General features: G+C 62.1%; 1 protein-coding gene across 3 annotated transcripts; it reads left to right on the top strand.

Moving 5' to 3' along the window:
* Positions 1-80: 80 nt before the first annotated feature.
* SH2B2 (SH2B adaptor protein 2) lies at positions 81-24,691 on the top strand. Of its 3 annotated transcripts, none has more exons than XM_058569071.1 (9): positions 81-285; positions 11,971-12,704; positions 15,972-16,073; positions 18,114-18,205; positions 19,595-19,686; positions 19,797-19,958; positions 20,422-20,630; positions 23,513-23,684; positions 24,167-24,691. In XM_058569071.1, the coding sequence occupies exons 1-9, from the start codon at positions 243-245 to the stop codon at positions 24,511-24,513; spliced, it is 1,953 nt and encodes a 650-aa protein (XP_058425054.1). In that variant the 5' UTR covers positions 81-242; the 3' UTR covers positions 24,514-24,691. The 3 variants fall into 3 exon arrangements, with proteins under 3 accessions (XP_058425054.1, XP_058425053.1, XP_058425055.1); XM_058569070.1 differs by having other exon boundaries at positions 82-285; positions 19,794-19,958; XM_058569072.1 differs by lacking the exon at positions 81-285 and adding an exon at positions 1,973-2,189 and having other exon boundaries at positions 19,794-19,958.
* Positions 24,692-26,011: the final 1,320 nt, after the last annotated feature.

The raw sequence follows: 26,011 nt of genomic DNA, 5'->3' as shown, positions 1-26,011 counted from the left end.
GGGAACCCAAATGGACCTGTCCTCCTTGACCCTCGCTCCCGTCCTCATGACAGAGCCGTTCTCGGCCAATCATGCTCCCCCATGCCCTACTACCCCACCCAGCCACTTCCACATCTCCCACCAGTTCCTCCTTGTGGGGCAGAGTCTCGAAGAAGCAGCTGGCTCCTCCTCACTTCCTCCTCCCTGGGGATCAGAGCCATTGTCCTGCCCAGGGCTCCACACGCCAGGACCCTCCCTGGCCAATGACAGCCCACCAGCAGAGCTCAGCCCACTGCTCAGCACCAGGTTAGTCCAGTGGGGGCCGGGCTCTTCCATCTCCCGGAAGGCTGGGGTCCACAGCCAGGCCACCCGGTGTGGAGCCTCCCTCTCTCCCACTCCCTAATCCCACACCCTCCCAGCCTCAGCCGTAGGTCTGGTTCCCAGCCAGATGTCCGGGCCTCCGCGCAGCTCCAGTCGATGGCTGGTCCACACCCAAGCTTTCAGTGAGTGTTCGCTGGCCAGGTCCTGCTATGTGTGGAAGGGAAGGGGCTAGGTACAAAGGCCGCAGACAAGGCGTGCCCCTGCGCAGGGCAGCCCAGGGCTGGCGGGCAGGCGGTGGGGGCTCCAGGCCCGTCTCCACCTTCACCAGCTCACAGCTTCTCTCTGGGCCCACCCTTTCCTCCACCAGAGGGGGATAAAAACCCTTCTTTGCCTGTCCTGCTTCCTGGGAAATTAGAGGCGTGAAATGGCTTTGGGAAAGGTTAAAGGGCTCTCTACAAGGGTCAGAGGTCACCGTGGGTGGTGGAGGGCAACAGATGGAGGCACTCCCAGCTAGCCAGGAGATGATGGTAGACCAGAGAACTGCCAGAGGGGGCTACAGAGGGTTTAGTGAGGGCAGGGAGAAGCTGATCTCACCGCCTTTGGGGGCTGAGGGCCTGGGAGAGGGGCAAGAAGGGAGAGGAGGAAAGAAGGAGCTCGCCTGCCCCCACCGCTCCCCAGGAGCAAGCACTAGGTTTGTCTCTGAGCCGCCATTGCACACTTCTGCTCACACTGATGTCCTCCTGCTTCTCTCCCACCCCTTCGAGGCCTGCTGGAGCCCCTCCACCTCTTCTGGGAAGCCTCCCAGAGGCCCCAGCTCACCAGGGGTCAGTCCACAAGTGCCCAGAAAGGCCAGTAGAAGTCTTTCTTGGCCAGACTGGTCTCTGCCCTAACGTATGCCCTGGGTTTTGGGGCTGCGGAACCGAGCAGGGGTGAGCAAGCCAGGGCTGTGTCCCCCCATCAGCCCCGAGTGAACTCTTAAGACCTCTCGGGATGGCGTCAGCCTCCTCATCACTATGAAGCGGGGAGGTGGGGACCGTGCTCAGGTCTTCCCAGCCTGTAACCCCGGGGCGATTTCCGGCACCGGGGGCGCTGGCGGGAGTGGGTGTGGTGCTTGCCCTCGGGATTTATGAGAACCAGACGTCGACTTCCCCCATTGCGACATCTGGGTCTCCACGAGGCTCTCATTGTCCCCGCGGCGGAGGGTCCGGGACAGCAGCGGTCTCCGCTGGGCGCCCGTCCCCAAGGGGCGCCCACGCCCCGTACAATCCACCACTCAGGCCACCCACCCCGCCCCACCCGCCCTGCTCCCGGGGCTACCACCCCGGGTACGGGGACGCCTCCGCGCAGGGGGGATTCCGGCGCCTGGCCTGGGGCTGGCTCCGCGAGACGCGGCGATCGCGGACTCTCGCCCCAAATGGGGCGGCTCGAGGCCAGTTATTAACCCCTCTGGGCCCCCAGGTTCGGCCGCCCAGCCGCCGCCGCCGGGAGGAAGCGAGCACCAGCCGCGGGCGCCGCTCGGGCTCGGAGGAGGAAAGGGGGCACGGAGGGGCGGGGCGAGGGGCGGGGCGGGGCCAGGAGGCGCGCGCCGCGCGGGCGGGGGGCGAGAGGGGGAGCGGGCAGGGCGCGCGCGGCGCGGGGCTGGGCTCGGAGCGCGCGGATCTCGGCCGCCGGGAGAGCCGCGCCGGGGCCGCGCCGGGCGGGCGAGGAGCGCACGAGCCTTCGAGGTTGTGGACCAGGGAGGGAGGAGCTGCCGCCAACGCCGACTCTCGCCCGCAGGGAGCCCGAACGCCCCGTGGGCCATGAGCCGCCGGACCCGGGGAGCCCGGCGGCGATCCGGGCAGCGCTTCGCCGGCGCCCTGGCCCGCCCGGCAGCAGCTGCGCGCCTGTAGGTACGGCCTGCTTGTCCTCAGTTCCCTCGTCCCCTCGTCCATCACTCCGGACCCCGTCCGCCCCTAAGGGCGCGCGTGTGTGTGCGCACGGCTGCCCCGGGGAGCGCGGCCGCACGCGCGCTGGTCCGCGCGTGTCGTCTTTGTGTGGGCGGGTGGAAAGGAGCGCGACGAGGAGATGCGCCCCGGCGGGGATCGGTTCCCCGACCCCCATCCCGGGCTGGGCGGGAGTGGCGGGAGGGGCCGAGCCGCCTCCGGAGCAGCTGCGCCCCCGCCCCCTCCTAGGTAGGGCATAGGCCCCGCGGTGGGGCGAGAGCAGCGAGCCCCCTGGAGGAGCGAGACCCCAGGAGGAGTCTCTGGCCAGGGGAGAGGGGGCGCCGAGGTCTCGTCCCTAGGCTGCGGTGGCGAGGGAAGGGCCAACCTGGAATGAGGGTGCGGGCCATGGGAGGAACCCCATCCAGACCACAGTTACCGAGCCGGCACGCCCTCCATTTGGCCCAGGCCTTCTTTCTCACGGTCACCATTCTTGACCCGCCCACCCCGGGAGCTCTCCGGCAGCCTCCGATAGAGAGGAGGACCGCCGAGGGTGCCCGAGAGGCCGGCCCCTTTAAGAATGGGCGGGTTCATGCCCTCCATTCAGGCCCTTCTGCCTCGGCCATTGATGAACCTGCCGGCAGCGCGGGGCCCGGGAGCCGCGCCAGCCCAGCGGGCGGAGGCCAGAGTGAGACAGAGACCCGTCCGGGCCCCCGGCAGCCAGGTCTTCAGGGGGGAGAAGTCTACAGTGACTGGGGCCTCTCGGGAGCCGCGCAGGGTGGACCGGGCAGCCTCAGGAGTGACCGTGAACATGGAAAGGCCAGAATCTATGCTCACACCAAGTTGGTGCAGGGGAGAGCCTCAGAGCCTAAGCTGGGGTGAACCCTACCTCTGCCTTTTGAGCCTCCATGGGGATGATGCTGCCCACCTCCCAGCTGGGGAACCAGCAAAGGTGTCCCCCGACACAGGGCACTGGGCACCTCTGGGAGAGCTGAAGGGCCAAGGGGGCGGTTTCCCGCAAGAGGCTTTGGCTCCCACTGTTGGGGGCATGATCTGAACCACCCCCACCCCACCCCCTACCCGGCTACTCTGCCCTCCACTTTGAACAAATCTCTTCCGTCCCGGCTCCATCCAGGAGGCCATGGGTTGGGGGAGTGACCTAGAACCTTCAGCCCCAGGAACTTTGGGAGGGGTCTGGCAGTGGGGGCAGTGCTGTTTGGCTGGCATCGGTCAGGGTGTTTATGGAGGTCTCTGAGGCAGAGTTTCCCACAAGCTGCTTCCTTCTTCTCCTCTCCCCCTCTAGAAGGCGTGAGTGATGGTGGGCAAGGGATTCTGATGCTGGGCAGTTGAGTGGTTCTAAGTAATTGAGGGTTATTGGATATGGTTTTTCTTACCTTTTCTTACCTTTCTTTTCTTTAGACAGATTGTGGGAAATCTGTCTAAAGTTTCTAAATCCCTCCTCCTTACTTAGTGAGTCTCCTGGGGAGAACCCCTGCACACACACCCAAGGGTGGGCCTCCCTAGGGGATGTTGGAGGTGGACCCCCACCCAGGTGGAGCCTGGGCCCCCCAGGGCTGAACGTTGGTTTCGAGCTGACTCGTGCCAGCCTAAAGGCGTCTGTGCTGCTTCTAATGTAGTCTTCACAGCAGCCCTGTGTGTTTGTTACTATCATTATCCCCATCTTGCAGAAAAGGAAACAGATTCAGGGAGGTGAAATGACTTGCCCAAAGTCACTCAACCAATAAGCCAGGCCTCCAAACCACTTCTCTCTGACAAGAGCCTGGTTCTTACTTCTTGTGCTGTCTACGCATCCTGGCATGCAGGTGCCTTGGGCCTCCTGGCTGCTGTCCCCATGGGGTTCTGGTCCAGTCTTGGAGCCCACCTCACTTCCTGCTCCTCACTGTCCACATGGGACCGGAGGGGTGGTGGCAGCTTTGAAGTCTAGGGAGGTTTCTCTTCCCCCCTCACCTGGTTGGATCTGTTTCTATGGCTGCGCTCTGTCTCAGGGGAGAGCAGGTGTCACTCCTCAACATAGAAGAGGCCCAGCCCGCACCTGTTGGGCAGAGCGAGGCAGGGCATCAGTATGTGGGAGGACAGCATCTTTTGGCCCCTTGGGCTGGTAGTGTTTGGGCTCCATTCTCCAGATACTTTCGACCCTCTGTGTGGGTATAACACTCAGCTGGGGGCTCACGGTTTGGTGAAGACAGGCCACAAGCCATGTGGTGTTGTGGAGGGGTCCAGGGTGGAGGTGGGGACAGGATAAAGTGGGCGTTGCCAAGGCCTCCATGGGCTATCAGGGCAGAGGAGTGGAGTAGGTGGGGCATGGCCAGGCTGGATGCTGACACTCCAAGCGGAGGACAAGCAGGGGTTGGAGGAAGAGGATGTGTTAGAACTTGGATGTGATGAGTTTGAGGTGCCTGGAGATCAGCCAGGCCGGGAGTTCAGCTGCTCGGAGAAAGGCCCAGGGAACTTTATAAACATCCGCAGTACCCAGAGTTCCAGGAGACTCAGAACTGAGGGGAGGCGCTGGAGGGCTCAGTTAGGAGTCACTGGCATGTGTGTCATGAAAAAGCCAGAAGGCAGACGGGTGGGCTGAGTGGTGGGGGTTGAGGGGGGCATCCTGCAGGTTTCAGGGTCTGGGCCAGGGGCCGGGGGTCTGAATCCGAGCCTAGGTGAGATCCGTGGCACCAGGAGAGAGGGAGAGGCTGTGAGGCTCAGGCCAAGGCTGAAGAAGGGGGTGCCTCTGCTCTGCAACCCCAGGAGGGCAGGGCCAGTGCGGCTGAAGCCATCCCTGTCTGCTCCTCACCCACAGAGCCTATCCAGGAACTGTCCAGCGCCAGGTGCTCCTGAAGGAGGATGGGCTTCCCTCCTAAGCCCCTAGGCCCTAGTAGCTTATTGTCCTGGGCCCCACTCCTTGCTCATCTGACATCTACTTCTTGCAGGGCCCAGCTTTGGGTTCCCCTGCTCTCCAGCCTGTCAGAATGCTTCCTCTTCTGAGGGTAGGCCTCTCCTTTCCTGAAGTAGGGCCTGAGTCCCCTCTCTGTGCCCTCAGAGTGAGAGCTCCCCAGGGACAGGCCCCTGTTGGGAGTAGCGTGTGCTACGGAAAGGGACAGATCTGAACTTGGCTCCATGCTCCCCTCTCACCCATTCTGTGGCCCTGGATCAACCCGCCTGGCTCCTGACACATAGTGGGAGCCCAGTACCAATCCGGTGAGCTGATGGGCCACTTGCCAGAACCCCATTCCCTCATCTGTACAGTGGGAGAATCCTCTCTTCCTGGCAGGGAAGATGTGAGGGGAGAAGGGTTTTAAACAGGGGCATAGCCCAATTGGATGTGGGTTCTAGAAACATGACTTTGGCCCCACTGTGGAGCCTGGATTTGTTGGGCGTTGGGGGTCAGTAGGAAACAGAGAGGCCGGGGAGGAGGCCTCTGCAGCCATCTGCCCACAGCAGAGGGAAGAAAAACGGGAAAGGATGCAAGACATTTAGGAAGTAGAAGTGGAGGAGCTTTGATTGTTAAACACATTACTTATTTCATCCTCATGACAGCCCTTTGAAGTTGGTGCTGTTATTACCCTCCATTTTAACAGATGAGGAAACTGAGGCTCCAGGAGGCTGAGTCACTTACCCAGGGTCACATAGCTAGGAAGCAGAGGAGGTGGGATTCAAACCCAGATGGTCTGGCTCCAGATCTCAGGCTTTTAACCATTCCCCTGTCCCAATGTGTCAAATGACTGGATGTGGAGGTAGGGAGACGCCCAGGCAGTGGGGCCTCTGTGATGGGAGCAGCTGCAGGTCCCAGAGCCAGCGGGACTTGTCAAGGTTGGGGGCATCCGTGAAAGCTAAGGGGCTCAGCAGAGGGGCTTCCACCCTCCCACAGTGGCGGAGGCTGGGGGTTGTATGAAAGGCATGAGGGTGTTCTGGGCACAGGGCAGCTGTACCATCTTTAATAGCTGCCTCCCAGCGATGCTGCTCAGCACAGGCAATCTGGGTGGGAGAGCAGGATGGTCCCACTTTACAGCTATGGAAACTGATGCTCAGAAAAGCCAGAACCACCTGAGTGCCCCCCAACCCCAATCATACAGGGGCAGAGTCCCAAGGGGTCTTGAGCTGCACCTGTCACTGGTCAGAGCTCCCTCCCATCCCCACTCTGCAGCAAAGTCCCAGCAGGTTCAAGGGTGTGAAGACCAGAAATCATGCCCACTTCTGTCTTCTGCCAAGGTCGTGGGGGGAGCACAGATATTCTGGATGGGAGTCGGGCCGGGGAATTCCAGCCACACCCCACTCTCGCAGGAACCTTGGTTCAGAGCCTGCCCCGCTGGGACGCTTTCTGGGGGTGGGGTGGGGAGTAGACTTGAGAACCAACGCCCAAGGACCCAACAGTGAAACAGAGAATGTGCCCTGTGTACTCCATCCGCAGGGGAGAAGACTCAGGCAGCCAGCAGGCAGCAGACATCCTGGCTGAAGGAACAGCCTGCCCAGAGGTTGTCTGTGCCCTGCAGGGGGAGGGGTGCAGAGAGAGGGCTGAAGGGAGCTGCCCCACAGAGGCCAGGAGAGCAGCTAGAGGAACAGCAGGATGGAGGATGGAAGGAGCCTTTGTTGTAAAGTGCAGGGGTGGGTGGGCCAGGCCAGGCCAGTGGTCCTGAGAAGCCCAGAGGAGAGGACCTCAGTGGGCGTGGTTGGGGCCAGCTTCCCGGAGGGCAGGGAAGAGTTGTGTCTGCTGCTGCTCTGAGCACCCAGCTGAGTGAGAGTGCAGAAGAAGGGTGGGGGATCTTGATGGTGGAGGATGCTGCCCAGGTCCTGCCCAGGGGCAGCCTAGCGGGGCAGCCTGTCAGGGTGCTAAGTGGCTAGTTTGCACTGCGGAGCCTCCTTCCCTTCCCGGGGAGTCAGTTGTCTCCTGTGGTGGGGAGGCTGGCTCAGCTGGGCTTCCCCAGAAACATGGATCGGTGGCCCCTGCCCCCCTCCCACGCCGCCGCCCACTGTGAGGTGGATCGATTGGTCTTCCCTGGCCCATTAGTGGGGGTGGCTGGGCCGCCTCATCAATATGTTAAGGAATGACCTGGCCGTGGGGTCCGGAACTGCGTGCCAGCGGAGGTGACAACTGGCTTTTTTTCTTTTCCAATTGTCAGCGCTATTTTTACCGCCGGAAGGCCAGCCGCCCCCTCTCCCCGGCATCTAACCCGGTGGGGGTGGGGGCTTCTCCCGTCTGGGTTCCTGGTTAGGGGTTAGGAGAGTCCATGGCTTGGAAAGGCAACAGGAAGGGACTCAATTAGGCTTCCCCTGCCCCCCTCCATCCCCTGCTCCACCTCCCTGAAGCCCTATTCCGTCCACTTGGGCCCTGGCTAGATGGGAGAAAAAAACATTTTTCCAGGAGGAGAAGCCAGACAGCCCAGCTGAGCCTCAAAAAACCCCAGGGTGATGAATTGGGGGAGGGTAGTCTGCCCACTCAGGGCCCTGGGGGGCTCCCTTTGTCTCCAGCCCCCATGGTCATAGAAAAAGCCTGTGAAGGCAAGAGGCAATCCCCTGCCTGCCCCTATCCCAGTGGGTTGACAGTGGGCCCCGGTCTTCAGTGTCCAAGGGCCATGACAGTCAGGGGCCACTAGAAGCCACCACTGCAGCACCGCATTTGTTTGATGGGAAGCCGGGGCAGTGCAGATCTCCCACTGCCCAGTCAGACGCTGTTCCGCACTGACTCAGCACGTCTTTTCTGGTTCCCTGGGGCCAGAGGAGGAGGAGCTGGGACCCTGTCCACAGAAGCAAGAGGGCCAAGGACCACAGGGACCATGGGAGCTCAGGGAGGCAGGGCTAGTGTAGGGGGAAGATTTCCTAGAAGAAGAGAGGGTTTTACACAGTCTCAAGGCCAAGTAAAATTTGAATACTGTCATGCGCTGCATAGCGACGTTTGGGTCAACAAGGACCGCATGTGCGACAGGGGTCCCATAAGATCAGTCCATGTAGCCCAGGTGTGTGGTGGGCTATACCACCTAGGTCTGTGTAAGTACACGCTGTGATGTTCGCACGACGAAATCGCCTAACGCTGCGTTTCTCAGGATGTATCCCATTGTTAAGTGATGTCCGACTGTAGTGGGCACAGTGAGGAAGGCAGTCCAAGCTGGAGAGGGACACAGGCAAAGACTGAGGTGGGAATTCCCAAGGAGCCCCTGGAGGAGGAAGAGCCCACGCCAGCTGGATTCAATTCATGAACCTTCCAGGCCAGTCCGGAGAGTGGGGGCCGGGCAAGTTCGTCCACCCTGCTTCTGGTGCCTCTGGGTTCCACTCCCCCTAAAGCCAAGCCCTGTTCCGTGTGGCTCGCAGCCTCCCCTTCACAGTGAGCCATGTCTGGGCTTCAGTCTCCCCATCTGTACTAGGTGTGGGGCTCCCTGCAGGCCCTGCTGCTTGTGACTTCTACCTCTGGCTGCTCAACCCTGCCACACAGAAGCCCCAGCTGGACCCAGGGGACACCGAGGACTGCTGTGCTGGGCATCAGGCCCATGGGCCCCTGGCCAGCCAGCAAGGGGGGGCGGTCAAGGCAGGCCCAACCTCCCAGTGCCTCCCGGGCCAGTCCCTGCCTGGGACATGGCCACAGCCACTGCACCCTTGACAGATTCCTCTCTGAGTTCCACCCGTACCTCCAGGGAGGGCTGGCTGGGACCCACCCTGCGAGAGCTTCTCTCCAGGGCCCTGTCCCTTCACTCTGCCCCTTCTCCCTGCCAAGGATATTACCAGCCAGCAAGAAGAGTGGAGAGGGACCGGGGTTGATGCCCAAGCATGCCACACGGGGACTGACTTCCTCCCTGTCCCCATCTGCCCCATCTGGGGGTGTAATTATGTCAAACAGGGGCATCCACATTTGATGCTGGCTCCCTGCTAGCCCTTTCCAGGCTGCCGTGTCACGTAGTCTGACCCTCCTGGTGGTCCCGGTGGTCCCAGTGGTCCAGGGGGAGCACTGCCTGCTGGGTAAATGGATGGGCTTGGAGCACAAGGACAGGGCCTCGTGGGCTTAGCTGCAGGGCTTCCTCCCCACTCCCACCCCCAGAATGCCCCCTCTCCGCAGGTCAGGCCAAGGCCTTGGCTCTCCACCTTCCCTGGAGGCCTCGGTGGTGGTGGCAGGTGCATTCCTGCCACCACTTCCATTCCTGGCATATGACTCAGGCCTGCCTTCTGCCCCTGAGGAGTGCCTGCCTGTGCCAGATGGGGACTCAGACGTGGAAACAGACACCTGGAGCACCCTGCAATTGGCCCCATGCTATAGGGACAGACAGGAGGGGACTGTGGGAGCCCAGAGGAGACACTTATGCCGCCTGGGCAGGGGATGCAGGGAGAGGTCAGGGAAGGCTTCCTGGAGGAAGTGGCCCGGGGATTAATTATTGAAGGATGAGTAGGAATTAGCCAGATGAAGAAAGGAGGAAGAGCAGGGCGGGAAAAAGGCCCAGCATGAGCCAAGCTTATGGGTGCCTCAGCCCCCATTCTCCTCCACCCCCTCCCCCCAAGTCCTAAGTCTGCCTCCAAGTTATTGCTCATGCCTGCAGTGAGGTCACTCTGCGTCCTCTCCCCGGCTTGAAGCCTGACCCAGGCCACGTGTCCTCCAGGAAACCTTCCTAACTCCCTGCTACCCTCTCCCCCAGCTCTGGGGCAAGAGTCTCTGAGGAGACCTGCTGGTTTGCAAAACTAGCCTCTGTGCTAAGTGGCCTCATCAAGTGGCCTGTTTCCTCCCTGGGGCTGTCCTGTGGTTATTGACTGCAGATCGATGGCCGAGGCTGTCCCAAGGTGAGAGGGAATTCCCACGGTGCCCTATGGCCCAGAGGCCCCAAAGATGATCTCACAGAAGTGGGGCAGCTATTTTTACCGGTGTTTAATTACAGATTTGGGATCCCAGAGGAGAGACGAGATGGTGCTCCCAGCAGCTGCGAGGGAAGGGCCATGCCGCGAAATGTGGGGATCCAGAGGGCCGGGGAGGGCATGACCCTCTGTCTCAGTTCCCTTAACACTGACCTGGCCCCCTCAGACAGGGACTCCCCAAGGCAGGGCAGGACCACATCACCCCACTTATTCTCCACGGGTAATTTTCACCCTGGTCTGGGAGTTGGGGGGAACGCATAAACACAGTGGGCTGGGCCTATGCCCCCAGGGGTGATGCCCCCTTGGGAAAGGAGGAAGCAAGGCCCCCAAATGACTGGACACACACCATGTAGTTTGGTGATCCAGAGTGATGAAGGACCGAGGGACCCGGGAATAGGAGGAGGAAGCTGGGGTGAGGAGATGGCTAGGATTCTGGATTGGCCTCTTCCAGAAGGTGGGATCTGGATGGGAGCTCTGGAGGGAGCAGGATTCCAGGAGTAGAGTGTAGAGCTTGCAGGCTGCTGTGATGGAAAGAAGTCTGAGGAGGCAGTGCCTTCAATGCCAGGAGGAAAAGTGGTCATCCTTGATCCACACTGGGAGATGACCCCCAGGTCCTGGAGCCAGGGTGAGAATCCCAGGCCTGTGGCTAATAAGCTGTGGGTTCTCAGGCCCCGAGTGGGGGCTTAGGCAGTGACAGCTGTGACATGCCTGGGGTGCCAAACACATTCATTTGTTCATTCAGTGTTTACTGAGTGCCTGCTGTGTGCCCAGCACTGGGGACACAGCCACTTAGAAGACTGTCAAAATCCCTGCCTTGTGGAGCCGGCATTTTCAAGGGAAGGGTGCGGTAGGGGGTTGGGGGAAGGACAACACAACCAAGCAAGTGAATAAATGGTATGTCAGGTGGGGCTAAGCACTACGGAGAAGAGGGAGCAGAGAAAGGGCATGGAGCTGGCCTCACTGGTGGAGCAGGAGCATTCCTTATTCTCAGTAGGGTAGTGGTCAGGGAAGGCTATTGGTATTAGAGCAGAAACCCGAAGGAGGTGAGGGAGTCTGGGGGAAAGAGCATTCCAGGCAAGTGCAAAAGAGAATCGCAAGTGCAAAGGCCCTTGGGTGGGACCCAGGGGTGGCCAGAGCACAATGGGCAAGAAGAGTGGCAGGAGATAAGCTCAGAGAGGCACAGGGAGGCAGACCAAGTGAGGCCTTGGGGGCCATGAGTAGGAGTCTGGCTCGTAATCTGAGTGGAATGGGAGCCATTTGCAGGATTTTGAGCAGAGGAGGGACCTGATCTGTCTTATGTTTTAAAAATGATAACTGGGTTCCTGGATGGAGGACCAACTATAGCAGGGTGAGGTCGGGTTCCTGGGGCCCAGTGAAGAAGCTGCTACAGGACTGACGGCAAGAGAAGGGGTCATGTGGGTCCCTGGACAGCAGCCTGGATGGGAGGAGTGGAGGAGGGGTTGGGCTCCTGGCATATTTCACAGACAAAGCCATGAGCATTGCACGTGACTTCCTCCTGTGCACCGGGCTTTGGGAGCCCTCAGAAGAGGTTACCTAGGGAAGCAGGGTTATTGGAGGCTCATGGGGACCCCACTTCAAGGCACCTGTCATCCCAGCCTCCTTGGCCGGCCCCAGGAAGGACCTTGGGGTTCCCTGAGGCTGCTGTTTGAAGAGAGAGTGAATGGGGGTCTCTCCTCCTGCAGAGGCCGCCACCCTCCTCGCTGGTGGTTCTTCCCTTCACACATTGGCGCTGCTCCAAACGACTGCATGTTGTAGCCACCCCCCAACACACAGCCCCAGGGAGCCCTAGGGGAGCGGGGCCACAGTGCGGGGGAGAGGAAGCGGGGCACGAGGGGATGGGGGCGCTCTGGTCACAGGACAGAAGGTCACTCCACTCCCTTGTCGCCCGCAGCCGCCGGGGGCTGCGATGGATCGGGAGCCATGAATGGTGCCGCCCCCGGCCCCGCCGCCGCCGCCCCGGTCCCGGACTGGCGGCAGTTCTGCGAGCTGCACGCGCAGGCAGCCGCCGTGGACTTCGCGCACAAGTTCTGCCGCTTCCTGCGCGACAACCCGGCCTACGACACGCCCGACGCCGGGGTCTCCTTCTCCCGCCACTTCGCCGCCAACTTCCTGGACGTCTTCGGCGAGGAGGTGCGCCGCGTGCTGGTGGCCGGGCCGGCGCCCCCCGACGCCATGGAGCCCGAGCCGGCGGGGCCCCCGGCGCTCAAGGCGGCAGCGTGCGGCCACTCGCGGAGCTCAGAGGACGTGTCGGCGCACGCGGCGGCCAAGGCCCGCGTCCGCAAGGGCTTCTCGCTGCGCAACATGAGCCTGTGCGTGGTGGACGGCGTGCGCGACATGTGGCACCGGCGCGCCTCGCCCGAGCCCGACGCCGGCGCCGCCCCGCGGACCGCCGAGCCCCCGGCCGAGCCGCGCGACAAGTGGATGCGGCGCCTGCGGCTGTCGCGGACGCTGGCGGCCAAGGTGGAGCTGGTGGACATCCAGCGCGAGGGCGCGCTGCGCTTCATGGTGGCTGACGACGCGGCCGCGGGCCCGGGGGGCGCCGCCCAGTGGCAGAAGTGCCGGTTGCTCCTGCGCAGGGCCGTGGCCGGCGAGCGCTTCCGCCTGGAGTTCTTCGTGCCGCCCAAGGTGAGTGCCAGCCCTCACCCCGGGGGACGGTGGAGGGGCGTGGGCAGCAGCTGGGGGGACCAGGGGCAGGCTCCGGGGACCGCACTGCCTGGTCTGGTTGGCAAGACGGAGTATGCAGTGGCAGGGGCCTGGGAGGTCGTCCCACTCTGCCTCTCGGACAAGTCACCCCTCAAGCTCTCTTTCTCTGCCTGTGAGGTGTCAAAAGGGCTCTCTGGCTGCAGGAGGTGTTCTGGGGTACTATTCTTGGTGGTGGTGGAGAGCCTGGCTGCCTGCCTCTCTCTCTTCTGCATCTGGGGCCCCTGGGTGGCTGGAGCCTCCCAGACAGGAGGCCTGGGGGCGTGAGGGCAGGGAGTGATGTGGTACACTCAGAGAGGGCCCCTGGGGAGGTCTGTGGCTGGTCTCCAGCTTGGCTGCCAGGCTGCAGCCAGGCGCCTGCCCCAGTGGCCCTTTTCTGGCCCAGGTTTCAAAAGCTAGGCTTTTTCTGGCTGTCACCAGCATTGCTGCTCCCCTGAGCATCCCATGCCCACCTTGGGGGCTTGCCATCAGAGCCCTGGGGGCAGCTTCGGGTCTCCTCCAGGGTGGCCAACCTGCCTTGCCTGGAAAGTGGAAGTAGCTGTAACAATAGTGCCTGCTTTCTAAGAGCCCACTGCGTGTGTGGCCCTAAGCCTGGTGGGCAGGCTCATCTTTTCAGTACCTGGCAAGGTGGGCATCGTGGTCCCAAGGTCACAGAAGAGAAAACAAATGAATACTCGGAGAGGGGGTATGGCCTGCCCAAAGTCACACAGCTGGTGGGTAGCAGAGCCAGGCTAATCATACCCACCCCCCTGGTGGTCCCAGAAATGAAAGGAGAGTGGAGGTGGAAGTTCCTTGTGCTCTGGGAGGCTGGGAAAGGTGGGAGATTGTGCTGGTGCAGCAGTCGGTGGCACCCCTGAGAACCACCCAGGGCCCCACCCACCTCTGGGCCCGCTCTGTCCCCGGGGGCCTTCAGCCTCCGTGAGTCTCAGCTCTTTCTCCATCTCCCAGGCTGTCAGGACTCTGGATGCCCCTCCTTGCTTATCTCCCCTGGAGGTGCAGGCTGTGGGCTCCCCAAGGCTGGGTGCCCATGAGCTGCATGAGAGGTGACTTCCTAGGGACACGTTTTACTCTCTGAAGAGCTTTCTCACCAAGTCCCAGGACCCGCAGACTTCCCAAGGCCAGAGAGTGCCCCCACCTTTAAGTCCCTGGGAAGAATCGTAGACTACTAAGCCCAGCTCCACTGCTTGTCAGACAGGGAGACCGAGGCCCAGGGAGGGCTGGGAAGCACGGTGGAGCTTGCCCAGGGTCACCCAAAGGGCAGAGGCAGAGGCCGGGGCTTCAACACTCTGCCTACGGGCCCTGAGTGGCAGTCACAGCTGCCCGGCTGTAAATAGTAGCAGCGGCTGCCCTCGGGGAGGGCATGCAGCAGCTGCTGCCTTCTCCCTTAGTCCTCCCAGGCCCAGCATTCCCCGCTGGCCGAGGGCAGGGTTCCTGAGGGGTCACTTTCCCAACCTCTGAGGAAGGCAGGTGGGTTCCCTCCCCCTGATCTGGCCTCAGACCCTCCTTTTGTCATGCAAGTGTCTGTGGATTCAGGAGTGAGCCTGGTGGGAAGGTGGATCTGACCATGGTAAGGACTCAGCTCAGGTTTCCCAAATGCGTTGGGTCCCAGGGTGAGTGAGCCCCACAGGGCCCCCCTGCTGACAGCCCCCACTGCCTTTTAGTCTTGTTCTCCCACCCACAGTACTGATCTCCTCTCGCCCCTGGAGGCCGAGCTGCATCCTTGGAGCAGACAGGAGCCTGGGGTCTGCAGGCTCAGGGGCTCTTCCCTGGATCCTCAGACTTCCCTCTCACACGGCCCCATGAGTCAGGTCTCCGGCCTCCTGCCCCCTCATCCTGCAGGAAGAGTCTCCTGGACCCCAGGTCCCCTCATAGCCCTATGCCAGGCCAGCCCTGGGGACCCCTGGCCATTGGGGAGCCACCAGGGAACCAGTATTTGCAGGACTGGATGGTAACCCTCAATGGGGTGCTCTGGGGGCCAAGGAGGGGAGGCCTAGGCTACATAAGTTCACCAGGCAGAGGAGCCCCAAGATGGGCATTTCTGGAGGCACAAGTTGAGTGACCAAAGACCTGGAGTCTGAAAGAGCCCGACGGCTCTGTCCAGGGAAGTGGGGTATGGCTGGAGCAGAGCGGAGGCAGCTGGCCGGGACACACAGGCCTCAAACGCCAGGCAGAGGAACCAGCACCTCCAGCCAGCAGGAGCCCAGCTGACGTCCCCAGTCCAGGCCTGCACTGCAGACCCCGTCTGCTCCAGCCACTCCAGGACTGGGGCCCCTGCCCCAGGGGCTAGTGGGATGGCCTGCCAGGGTCAGCTGAGCCCCTCAGTTACTGCCCAGCCCTGGGTCCGCTGGATGGCAGCCAGCGCTGCCAGGAGTTCCCATCCGCCTACCCGCCCAGCGTGTGGCCCTTCCTTTTCCTCCTGAGAAAGTCCCTGTCCCGGAGCCCAAGCCGTGCCGGGAATCTCAGTCTCAAGCCAACCCCAGGGGGACTTAGGGCTGTGGCCAGGAGCTCTGGGGCAGAACGGGGAGGGCCAGGCACACAGTGGCCCTCCCTGGAGCCCTGACAGCTCCCCCTGGTTGAACCCCATGCCGGGCCCTTGTCCTCCACCGGGAGACATGGCCCTGCCCGCTTCCAGGAGCCCTGTGCTGAGTTGGGGGCTCCAGAGCCGTGCTCTGGGAAGTCTAGTCTAAAGGGGGAGACCAGCATTTTTTTTTAAATGAACTAGAATAGACCAGAAAATACCACACTCCGTCACACACAGTCGGGGTAAATATTGTCTGGTGAAACATTTGTTTCAGAGATATTTTTACCTATGTGTGCACCGGGTCACAAGGTCAAATGTATTTCTTACTATGGGTCAAGGTCAGCAATGTGAAAACCAGAGATCTGGTGAGTGCCCTGGGCGGAAAGACAGCTGGGGCGGAGTTCACCCCTCAGGGCTCACAGGTGGGAGAGTCGGATGTTAGTGCCAGCTCTGTCGCTGACTTGCTGGGTGACTATATGGGGTGGTCCCTTTGTTTCCCAGAAACTCCCTCAACTTACCCATCTGTGAAATGGGGATTGAAACACCTCTAGGCTAGGGCTGCATGGCATTCTAGGCTGAGGGCTGCTCTGACCTCTGGGAGGAGGAGAGGGTAGAGGGTTTCAGGAGGCCCTGAGGCCTCTCTCTCACTACCCCTTCCTCTGGTCTCCCAGGCCTCCAGGCCCAAGGTCAGCATCCCCCTCTCAGCCATCATCGAGGTCCGCACCACCATGCCCCTGGAGATGCCGGAGAAGGACAACACGTTCGTGCTCAAGGTGAACCCCACCCCGGGCCCACAGATCCTCTGGCTGGCCCAGGCCACCTCGCTCCGGGGTGGCACAGCTTGAAGTCACTGTAGGGGGAGTGAGGTTAAGGGGCCAGCAGCAGGGCAGTGGGAAGGGAGCCCTGATGGGGGACCAGGACCCTCCACAGATGTCTAACACATAGCTACGTCTTAAGTCTGGACTTGGGTTCTAAAGCCAAGTGCCCCAGGTGCCCCACCACCTGGGCCCCTGTTCCCATTTCCTCCTGGGCCTGGGTGAAGGTCCTCTGGGTTTCACTTCCTCCCCTCCCTTCCCCGACCACAGCCAGCACACGCCCACTACCCACCCCATGGGTGGGAACGGTGGCCAGCCTGCAGCAGTTATGCAAATCCTCCTGTCCAGGGCACTGGAGTGTGGGAACCCGCCTGGTCCCACAGAGGGCACAAAGGCGCTGAGGGTGGGCTGGGAGGCACCCTGGTGGGTCTGGGGGCAGCTCGTCCTTTTCCCAGGCCCATGTCACTGGGGTGGCCTGCTGGGGTTGCTGAGGACACGGCTCCAGGCTGCCAGGGCTGTGGCCCTGTGCCTCCTCGAAGGATTAGAGGGTGTTTGTGAGCCAAGTCCCCAAGGAGGCCTGGCCTAGTCCCGGCCACCCAAAGCTGCATGGAGCCCCACCCTCCCCTCCAGGCTCCTGGTTGGGTTTATGTTTTCACTCGTCCCTATTTGTTTAGTGACGAACTCTCTTATTCATTTAGCAAACATCTGCCAACCCCATGCCCTGAGTCACCCCAGGCCCTCCCTGCCTGGCATTCTCACCTGCGGGGTGAGACAGGTCTGGAGCCTCGCTGCCCACCGCTGGTGGCCACTGTGCTGTTGCTGATGCTTAGGAGCCCTGAGGCAGAGGGGCTCACCTGCTGGCCCCACTCTGGGCCTCAGTCTCCCCATCTGTTCAGAGAGGGCTTAAAGGCAGTCCCTGCATTTTTTTTTTTTTTGAGGAAGATCAGCCCTGAGCTAACATCCATGCTAATCCTCCTCTTTTTGCTGAGGAAGACCGGCTCTGAGCTAACATCTATTGCCAATCCTCCTCCCCCCCCCCCCCCCAAAGTAGATAGTTGTATGTCATAGCTTCACATCCTTCTAGTTGCTGTATGTGGGACGCGGCCTCAGCATGGCCAGAGAAGTGGTGCGTTGGTGCACGCCTGGGATCTGAACCCGGGCCGCCAGTAGCGGAGCGCCGCACTTAACCGCTAAGCCATGGGGCCGGCCCAGTCCCTGCATTTTAACCGAGCCACAGACAGGAAGCTGGGAGCACAGGGCCTTAGCTTCACGGAGACCTGGGTCAGGTCCCAGCGCTGCCACTGAGTGCTACTGTGACTTTGAGCAAGTTACCTGACCTCTCTGACTCTCAGTCTTTTCATCTGTACAGTGGGGAAAACATACTGCCCCTCTTACAGGGCTGTTGGGAAGAATTCATCAGATAATGTTTGTGCAGGGTGGCACTCAGGCCTGGCCCACAGCAGGGGCTTCTTCCTCCTCTCTTCCCTTCTGGAGGCTGTTTATCCCTGGGGCGTGGCCACAGAGCTAGCGTGGCCAGGCACTAAGGCGTGGGAGCCCCTCAGCTCAGGGTGCTAGGCCAGCTGGCCCCTCAGTTGACTGGAGGGTTGTGGTGCCCTTTCACCCCATCTCCAGGCAGCCAGGTCATGGGTTGGGGATGCTGGGCCACCCGTCCCTTGCCCAGCCAGCATGGCCTCCTCCTCAGAGGCTGTGTCGGCAGGACCCGAGGACCTGAGGTCAGCAGGATTTGACATCATCCCCAGTGATCCCAGTGGTGGGCCCAGGAGGGAGGGGCTGCTGAGAAGATGGGCTGCCGCTCCCCCTCAGGACCCTGGCCTGGGTTTGGGGTGGTACTTGATGGTGACCCCACTGTCTTCAGGCTCTCACCCCAGTGAGCCCTCATGGGGGAGGGGTGGGCTGAGCCATTTGTCCTGGGGTCTGGAGCTCCCTGCTGAGGCTAGAAGTTAGGGTACTGGCTGTGATCTGGACTCCTGGCCCCAGGTAGAGAACGGAGCAGAGTACATCCTGGAGACCATCGACTCCCTGCAGAAGCACTCATGGGTGGCTGACATCCAGGGCTGCGTGGACCCCGGGTGAGTGCCCAAGCCGCCCTAGCATGGGTGGACAAGAAGGGGCCGGGCTGGGGTGTGACCTTGACCCCGCCTTCACAGGGAGCAGCTTTCTGGGGAGGGCGGGAGCTGAGCTCGAGAAATGGCATTGTCTCATGGCAGTCCTATCCAGGTTGGTGCTGGCAAGGATCATCTGAGCCCCACCCCCACCCCAGCAGGTTCTGCGAGGCCCGCTCTGCAGGGCCAGGGCCTGGGGACCTGGAAGGAAGTTGAACCAAGTCTTGTCCTCACCCCAGGGGAGCCTGAGACCACTAGGAGATAGTCAGTGATGGGGTGAGCCAGAAAGGCCAGGCATGGGAGACAGAGAAGAGACCCCTCGCCCAGGCCTGGGGCTCAGAGATGGTCTGCTGGTAGAAGTGGTCACCATCTCCGAGGCTTAAAGAAAAAGTGGGCCTGAGCCAGGCAGAGGGGCTGGGTGTGGGGGAGGGCAGAGAGAACAGCCCAGCAAAAGGTATGGAGGTGTGCGAGAACCTGGGACTAGCAGGGAGCGTCAAGGCCTTCAGGTAGCTAGAATTAGGGCTGGTGAGGAGGGGACTCCGATGAGAGCCCAGGAAGCTGGTAGGTTGGGGGCAGTGGGGAGCCATGGCTAGTAATAAGCAGAGGGCAGCTACGGTCAGCTGTGTAAGGAAGAGCAGCAGGGAGGCAGGGTGCACCGTCCAGGAGCATCCGAGGCCAGGAGGAGGAGGGGCAAGTGGGCCGGCACTGAGCATTTGGCAGCAGCTCTTTGGGCTAATGGGGTAAGTCAACCCCGGGGGGAGGGGCTGCTGCTCTCTAATTAACAGCTTCATTTAAGGAAGCACAATTAAAGTCCTGAGCGCTTCCCAGGCCCCCGATCCCCAAAGTGGTTGAAATCCCTCCCCTGCCACCCTCCCAGCCATCTGCTCTGCAAACTCTTGCCCCAGCCCCTGCGAAGGTGAACCACACTTTATAGTATTTCAGAGCTGGCAGGGACCCAGACACCACATGTCACAGATGGGAAGACAAAGGCACAGGGAAGGGGGCTGCCCAGGCCTCACCCACCACCGTGCCCTGCCACCATTTGAGGGACTCCATGGGATCCCAGGAGGAGGCCAGCCCCTTGTGAGTTAGTGGGCAGGGGCCATGTGGCCTCAAGGAGGACTGTGCCCACTTGGAGACCTAGATGTCTCCATATGGCCTGGTCACTCACATGGTGGCCACAGAGCAAGCTGAAGGTATGGCAGAGGGACAGGAGGCAGAGGGACCCCAGGGGAGTGGAGGGCAGGATGGGGCTGATGCTGCCATGGAACTGTCAGCCACAGCCTGGCTCCATGAGCAGCCCGTGGTCCAGGTCCGTGTCCCACAGGACATGGTTGTGCTTTCTTGCCTCCACAGGGACAGCGAGGAAGACACCGAGCTCTCCTGTGCCCGGGGAGGCTGTCTGGCCAGCCGCATGGCCTCCTGCAGTTGTGAGCTCCTGACAGACGGTAGGTGGGGGCAGAGCTGGCTGGAGTAATGGAGGGCAGGGCTAGAGGGGTGGTCACTCAGAGATGGCCAGACCGACAGACGTGCCTCTTACCTGCCACTTCTCCAGCAGTAGACCCGCCCCGGCCCCCAGAGACAACGGCAGCCGTGGTGACAGCCCCACACAGCCGAGCTCGAGATGCCGCCAGCGAGTCCTTGGTCCATGTCCCTCTAGAGGCCTTCCTGGAGACCCTGGAATCCCCGGGCGGCAGCGGCGGTGACAGCAATAACACCGGTGCGGTGGGGGCAGCCTGCTCTCCCTGCCCCTCCATCCTGCGCCCCTACCCCAGGCCACGGGCACCCGAGGGCTCCTGCCAAGGCCCTTCCTGAGCCTCAGAAGCTGTGACATTGCATCCCACGGGATCCTTTGCACAGAGACTCTGTACTTCTGGCTTTTGTAGGCCAGTCCCGGAATGTGACTCCTCCCACAGGCCCTAGTTCCAATAGAAAATGCTAGGGATGCGAAGGGTGGGAACCAGGTTTGGGGACAAGGAGCCTTGACCTGTTCCCAGGTTTGTTGCTGACTTAGAGAGTGACCTCAGGATAGTCCTTCTCTCTGTGCCTCAGTTTACCTCATATGCTTAACTGCCGTGTTCTAACAGCATTTTACATGCAAAAACCCAACAACATGTTGCATCCCTTCTCTCATTTATTTGCCCCCACTCCCCCCCGCCCCTCACACTGTCATCCCTCTGCAGGGGAGGAGGGAGCAGAGCCAGAGCCCGAGGCCGAGCCCGCGTTGGAGCTGTCCGACTACCCCTGGTTCCACGGGCCGCTGTCACGGGTCAGGGCAGCTCAGCTGGTGCTGGCGGGCGGGCCCCGGAGCCACGGCCTCTTCGTGATCCGCCAGAGTGAGACTCGGCCGGGGGAGTACGTGCTGACCTTCAACTTCCAGGGCAAAGCCAAGGTGAGTGTCTGGAGTGGGTGGCACAGGGGCAGAGTGGCCAGCCCTGGGGGAGGGGGCCGAGGTGGCCCTGGTCCCGAGGCTGCCTCGGCATCCTGGCGCAGGCTTCACAGGTGTAGGTGTGGCATGACTTCCCACAGGCCTGCTCTTTGAATCACCCGCATCCCTGCCACACCTCTCTGAGGGGTGCGGTCAGCCCCAGACGAGGCTTCTTCATTATCTGGATGGGGAAGTCGCCTGCTGGTGGCCGAGCCCGGAGGAGGCCGGGTCCTTCTGAGGGTTTAACTTGGACCCTGTGCAATGGGGATCATTTTGCACTGGGGCTTCTGAGGATCTCCTCCCAGAGCCACCTCAGCGCAGGGCTGGGGTCAACCAAGGCCCTCCTGCCCCGCCTACCCCCAGACAGCCCCTCTTCCTCCCTGCTCAGGTCAGTTTACCAACCCCTCCTGGGCCCCAGCTCTGGGCCAGGCCTGTGCTCAGGCCAAAGCATGTGGAAGGAAACCATGAACAGGGGGGCCCTAGAGGCCAGGTGGGAGAGGAGGAGCTGGGCCCAGCAGGAGGGCTGCGCAGGGTCTGGGGGGCCAGAGGAGGAGGGGACCTTGACCTGAGATGGGCCGTGGACGGAGAATCCTGGAGGTGAAGACAAGTGGAAGGGTGATCCTGACAGGGCACAGCACAGGAGTGACAGTGCACCCAGAGCGTGGGATCTCGAGGAGGGGCATTGTGTGCCGATAATGACCTAAGGTGCAAAGGAAAATATGACAGGAAAGTCAGATGATTGTGTGGGGGGGCGGGGTACAGTGTGGCCAGGAACCTCAAAAAATCCCCCATCCTGTGTTCCGATAAGGAAACAGAGCTGCCCCGGCTCCTCCCAGGACGGGGTTCCCGTCAGTCCCTGCTGGAGGAGGGGGCACCCCAGGACTCCTGCTCCAGGCCTGCACTGGTGGTCAGTGTCCCAGCTCCCAGCTGGCCTGGCACAGGCCCCTCCCCCTCCCCCCCAGCTCCCTGGGCCTCTCCCCTTGGCGGGATTGGCCCCACCGTGGAGGAGACAGCACCTCCCCAGGGACACCTCCTTGGAGGGCAGCCGCCCTTACCAGTTCCTCCAACAACCAGGCGCTTAATGCTGTTCTTGGCAGCCCGAAATTGGCTTCTTGGCCAGCACCACCCCAGGCAGCCTCCCTGGAGGGCCTGGATCTGACTCACGCCTAAGCCAGAGGCTAGGATGGTGCCCAGCCCACACTGGGGCATGGGGGGCAGGTAGTTTGGGGGAGAGGAGCAAGGCAGGAGGCTCCTCTCCTTCCCAAGGCAAGACCCAGCTTGAACTCGCCCCAGCTGCTGCCCTCTCAGAGCAGGGTGACTCGGCCCAGGGTGGGGTAAGTTAGTGATGGGGTACAGCAGGACCCCCAGCTTCCTGCTTGCACACCTCCTGGGAAGGAAAACCTCTGCCTTCCAAGGCAGCTCTTTTCACCTTCAGATAATAAATGTCTGGAAGGTTTTGCTGAAGATTGAGGTGTACGCACCCCCGGGGGCCCAGCTCTGCCCTGGGCCTCGGCCCCCAAAGGCCCTGGCCAGATCTGAGGCTGTGGTGGGACCTCACTATGCTGTTCTTCTCGGGCCAAGCCCCAGCTTTGGGCTGCCACTAATGCTGTCTGGGTTTTCTCCCACTGTTCTGGCAATTTCTGGCCCTGCTGAGTGACAGAACTCACTCCTGGGGCCACCCCCCCCAGGAGGGGGCATGGTGCTTCTCTATCCTTTATATAGGCAGCTAGGCTAGCTCCCTGTCCTGGGCTTGGGGCCATGTGCATACCCTGAAACCTTCCTATCACCGCCCCTCTTGCCACACACACCCCAGTGACAGCCATTCTTCCTCCTGTGGGATACATATTGAGCAAAATAGGGCTGAAGCCAGAGACCTGTGGCTCTCCACTAGAGACCACGGGCCTGTGGCTCCTCTCCCTGAGGTGCCCTGCCCCATGTGGGCTCTGGAGACCCAGGGAGGAACCAGCGGTGTTCCTCGTGCTCCAGGCACTCCCACGGCAGCCCAGTTGAAAAGCACTCACATCACTCCGTGGCCAGCCTTGAGCCACCCCTCTGGCCTTGGCTCTTTGGGCACAGCAGGTAGACCGCTAGCCTTCAGGGTGGGAAAATCACACAGCATGAGTTCTCCTCCTAGCTCTGTGCCCTGTGATTGTGGGTGAGGCACTCCCTCCCTGTGCCTCAGTTTCCCCATCTATAATATGGGGCTGTAATCTCTACCCTCTAGGGCCTTTGGAGGACTAGATTTCTTTCTTTTTTTTTTTTTTTTTGGTGAGGAAGATCAGCCCTGAGCTAACATCCATGCCAATCCTCCTCTTTTTCTTTGCTGAGGAAGACCGACTCTGAGCTAACATCTATTGCCAATGCTCCTCCTTTTTTTTTTTTTTCCCCAAAGCCCCAGTAGATAGTTGTATGTCATAGTTGCACATCCTTCCAGTTGCTGCATGTGGGACGCGGCCTCAGCATGGCCGGAGAAGCAGTGCGTCGGTGCGCACCCAGGATCCGAACCTGGGCCGCCAGTAGCGGAGCACGCACACTCAACCGCTAAGCCATGGGGCCGGCCCTGGAGGACTAGAGATGGGGGGTGAAGGGCATGATGTGGGTGTTCCTGGCATAGGGACAAATGCCTGCTCCCTTCAGTCCCAACCTGGCCGTTACCCCCATTCCCCACCCCCACCACAGAAGTGACCCCCCCCAAGATGGGGTTCACATGTGAGGGGGCCCCAGCTCTGACACAGCCCCATGTGGCCTCTATGAGACTTGGTCCTCCCAACCACCCCTAAAGTCACTTGCCCAGCAGGTGGCCAGTCCAGGACCCCACCAGTGATCCCGCCCACCTGTGCCCACAGCACCTGCGCCTGTCCTTGAACGGCCACGGGCAGTGCCACGTACAGCACCTGTGGTTCCAGTCTGTGCTGGACATGCTCCGCCACTTCCACAGCCACCCCATCCCGCTGGAGTCAGGGGGCTCTGCAGACATCACCCTGCGCAGCTACGTGCGGGCCCAGGGCCCCCCACCTGGTAAGACGCCCCACCCGGCCGTGTGGTGGGCAGTGGCGGAGGGAGGCACCCTTAGGCTGCCACCCTGCATTGCTAGCCCCCATGGGATGAACACCAGCGCAGTTGTGAGCAAGCCGGACCATCCGGCTGGGAGGGAGAGCGGCAGCCCCACAGGTCCGGGTCCTGAGTGGCTCCCGGCGGGGGGAAGTGGTCCCTCAGAGGCAGCAGGGAGGATTCCCTAGGCCCCTGCACAGTGGGGCTCAGCCCAGAGCTGCTGAAGGAGAGGCGAGGGCAGGCCCCGCGCAGGCGGGCTGACGCCCTCTGCGTGCACTGCCGCCCACACCCCTGACCTCCGTCCGCCAGGGAGCTGGGCTGGAACCAGAGGGGCTCATGCGGGGCCGGGCTCCTGTGTGACCCAGCCCCCACTCCTCCGCCTCTCTGGACCCGGGGAGTGGGGACGAGGGTGGCCGGGCTCGACCCTGACGGGCGGTCTCCCGTTGCAGACCCGGGGCCCGCGCCCCCCGCCTCGCCCGCGCCCCCCGCCGGCTGCAGCGAGCCGCCCGGCCAGCACTACTTCTCCAGCCTCGCCGCCGCTGCCGCCTGCCCTCCCGCCTCGCCCTCGGAGCCCGGCGGCGCCTCGTCCTCGTCCGCCTCGTCGTCCTCGGCCGCGTCCGGGCCCGCCGCCCCGCGCGCCCCTGCCGAGGGCCCGCTCCCCGCGCGCAGCCGCAGCAGCAGTGCCGAGCGCCTGCTGGAGGCGGCGGGGAGCGCCGACGAGCCCCCCGAGGCCGCGCCGGGCGACGGATCGCGGGGCCGCACGCGCGCCGTGGAGAACCAGTACTCCTTCTACTAGCCCCGCGCGGCGGCGCCAAGGCCCTGAGGCCACCCGGACCACCAGACCCGCCGTGCGACCGCCCACGTGGCGTCCACCGTCCGTCCAGCGGACATTGCCGGCCCCAGCCCGGCGCTCGGTGGGAAAAGCGAAGCTCTTCAGTGAAGACATAAATGTTATTAAAGAGCCTGTTTTAGGGACTGCACCCGGCTCTCCTGTTGTCCTTTCTCCTCTCCTGGCCTCGGGCACTGCTCCTTCTGGGACTGCGGGGGAAGGGGAAGCCACACACGGGACCCTCTTCGAGCCCACCCTAGCCTGGCGCCTGCCTGGCCCCCACCAGCTCTGTCTTAGGGGCCCCAGCTCCCCGTCGGGCGAGGAGACAAAGCACCTGAAGGAGGCGCAGAGATAAAGCGCAGCCGAGAGCGGGGCTCACCGAGTCCGCCCAGGGCGAGGGATTGGGGCGGGGGCTTCAGTGGAAATGTGCGAGAGAGAAGACTCGCTGTAGCGGCCTAGGGGCAAGAACGCGGGGGTGGCGGGGGGGGGGGGGGGGGGAAGAGGAGAGGGGCCGATCCGTGGACGCAGGCACATGATGAATGAAGGGTGGGGAGGAGGGACAAATCTTGGGGCCTCGAATGCCAGGATGAGGAGCTGGGCCTCCCAGGATAGAGTAACCGTGTCCTTGGGCAGGACAGTGGGGTGGTGGGCAGGACGCCTCCACAGTAGCCCATGGGAAGATTGGGCAGTGGGAGAGACTGGGTTTCCCATCTTTGACCTAGACTCAAACTCGAAAGCAGTCTAGAGGGCCCTCCCACCCCCACCCCCACCCCCACCCCCACCACCTCCCCATGCCTCCCTGTAGGCAGAGGTCCAGCTGTGCTACCCCCTGGAGACGTTTCAGACCCCTCCAGACAGCTAATCCTCCTGGGACTGCGATTGTGGCACCCAAGTGCCCTTCCCCGGAGGAGGGGAACTAGCACCCTCCGTGGGCTTCCAAGGCTCTGCTGCTCCAGCTGCCCAGTCCTGACTCACAAAATGACCAAGAAGTGACTGAGCAGCACTCCTGCTGCCAGCACGGAGAACAAGGAGTACAAGGCTGTTGCTCCAGAGGCAGCCTGTACCCTGGCTTCCAGCACCTCCACCTGGGTGGCTGGAGCCCCTCCGCGCTGTTGCCCCCGTGCCGTAGTGGTTTAAGATCTATGCCGGACCAAGTGCAAGCCCCATCCCACCCTGACAGGAGCAGAGGGGGTCTGGGGGGAGGCTCAGGCTGGGCAGAGGCCGGGGGCTGGTGAGAGCTCTCTGTGGCTGTCACCTTTGCTGAATTGGGGACCCAGAGTCTGAGAAAGCGAGAGAGGATCCGCGTCTGTCCTAAGGATGGCAGCCAGCACTGTTCCTGAGGTATCCCAGGTTACAGTGAGTTCAGGGAGAGTGGTGGGGAAGGTGAAGCCACCACCCCAGGCTCTCACCCACAGGCTCACCTTGCGCTGTGCAAGAAGGCACAGCATCAAGGAGGTCAAGTGAA

The sequence above is a fragment of the Diceros bicornis genome, chromosome 26 (assembly GCF_020826845.1).
Source record: "Diceros bicornis minor isolate mBicDic1 chromosome 26, mDicBic1.mat.cur, whole genome shotgun sequence".
Classification (NCBI taxonomy): Eukaryota; Metazoa; Chordata; class Mammalia; order Perissodactyla; family Rhinocerotidae; genus Diceros; species Diceros bicornis.
This window is presented reverse-complemented; position numbering and strand designations above follow the sequence as displayed.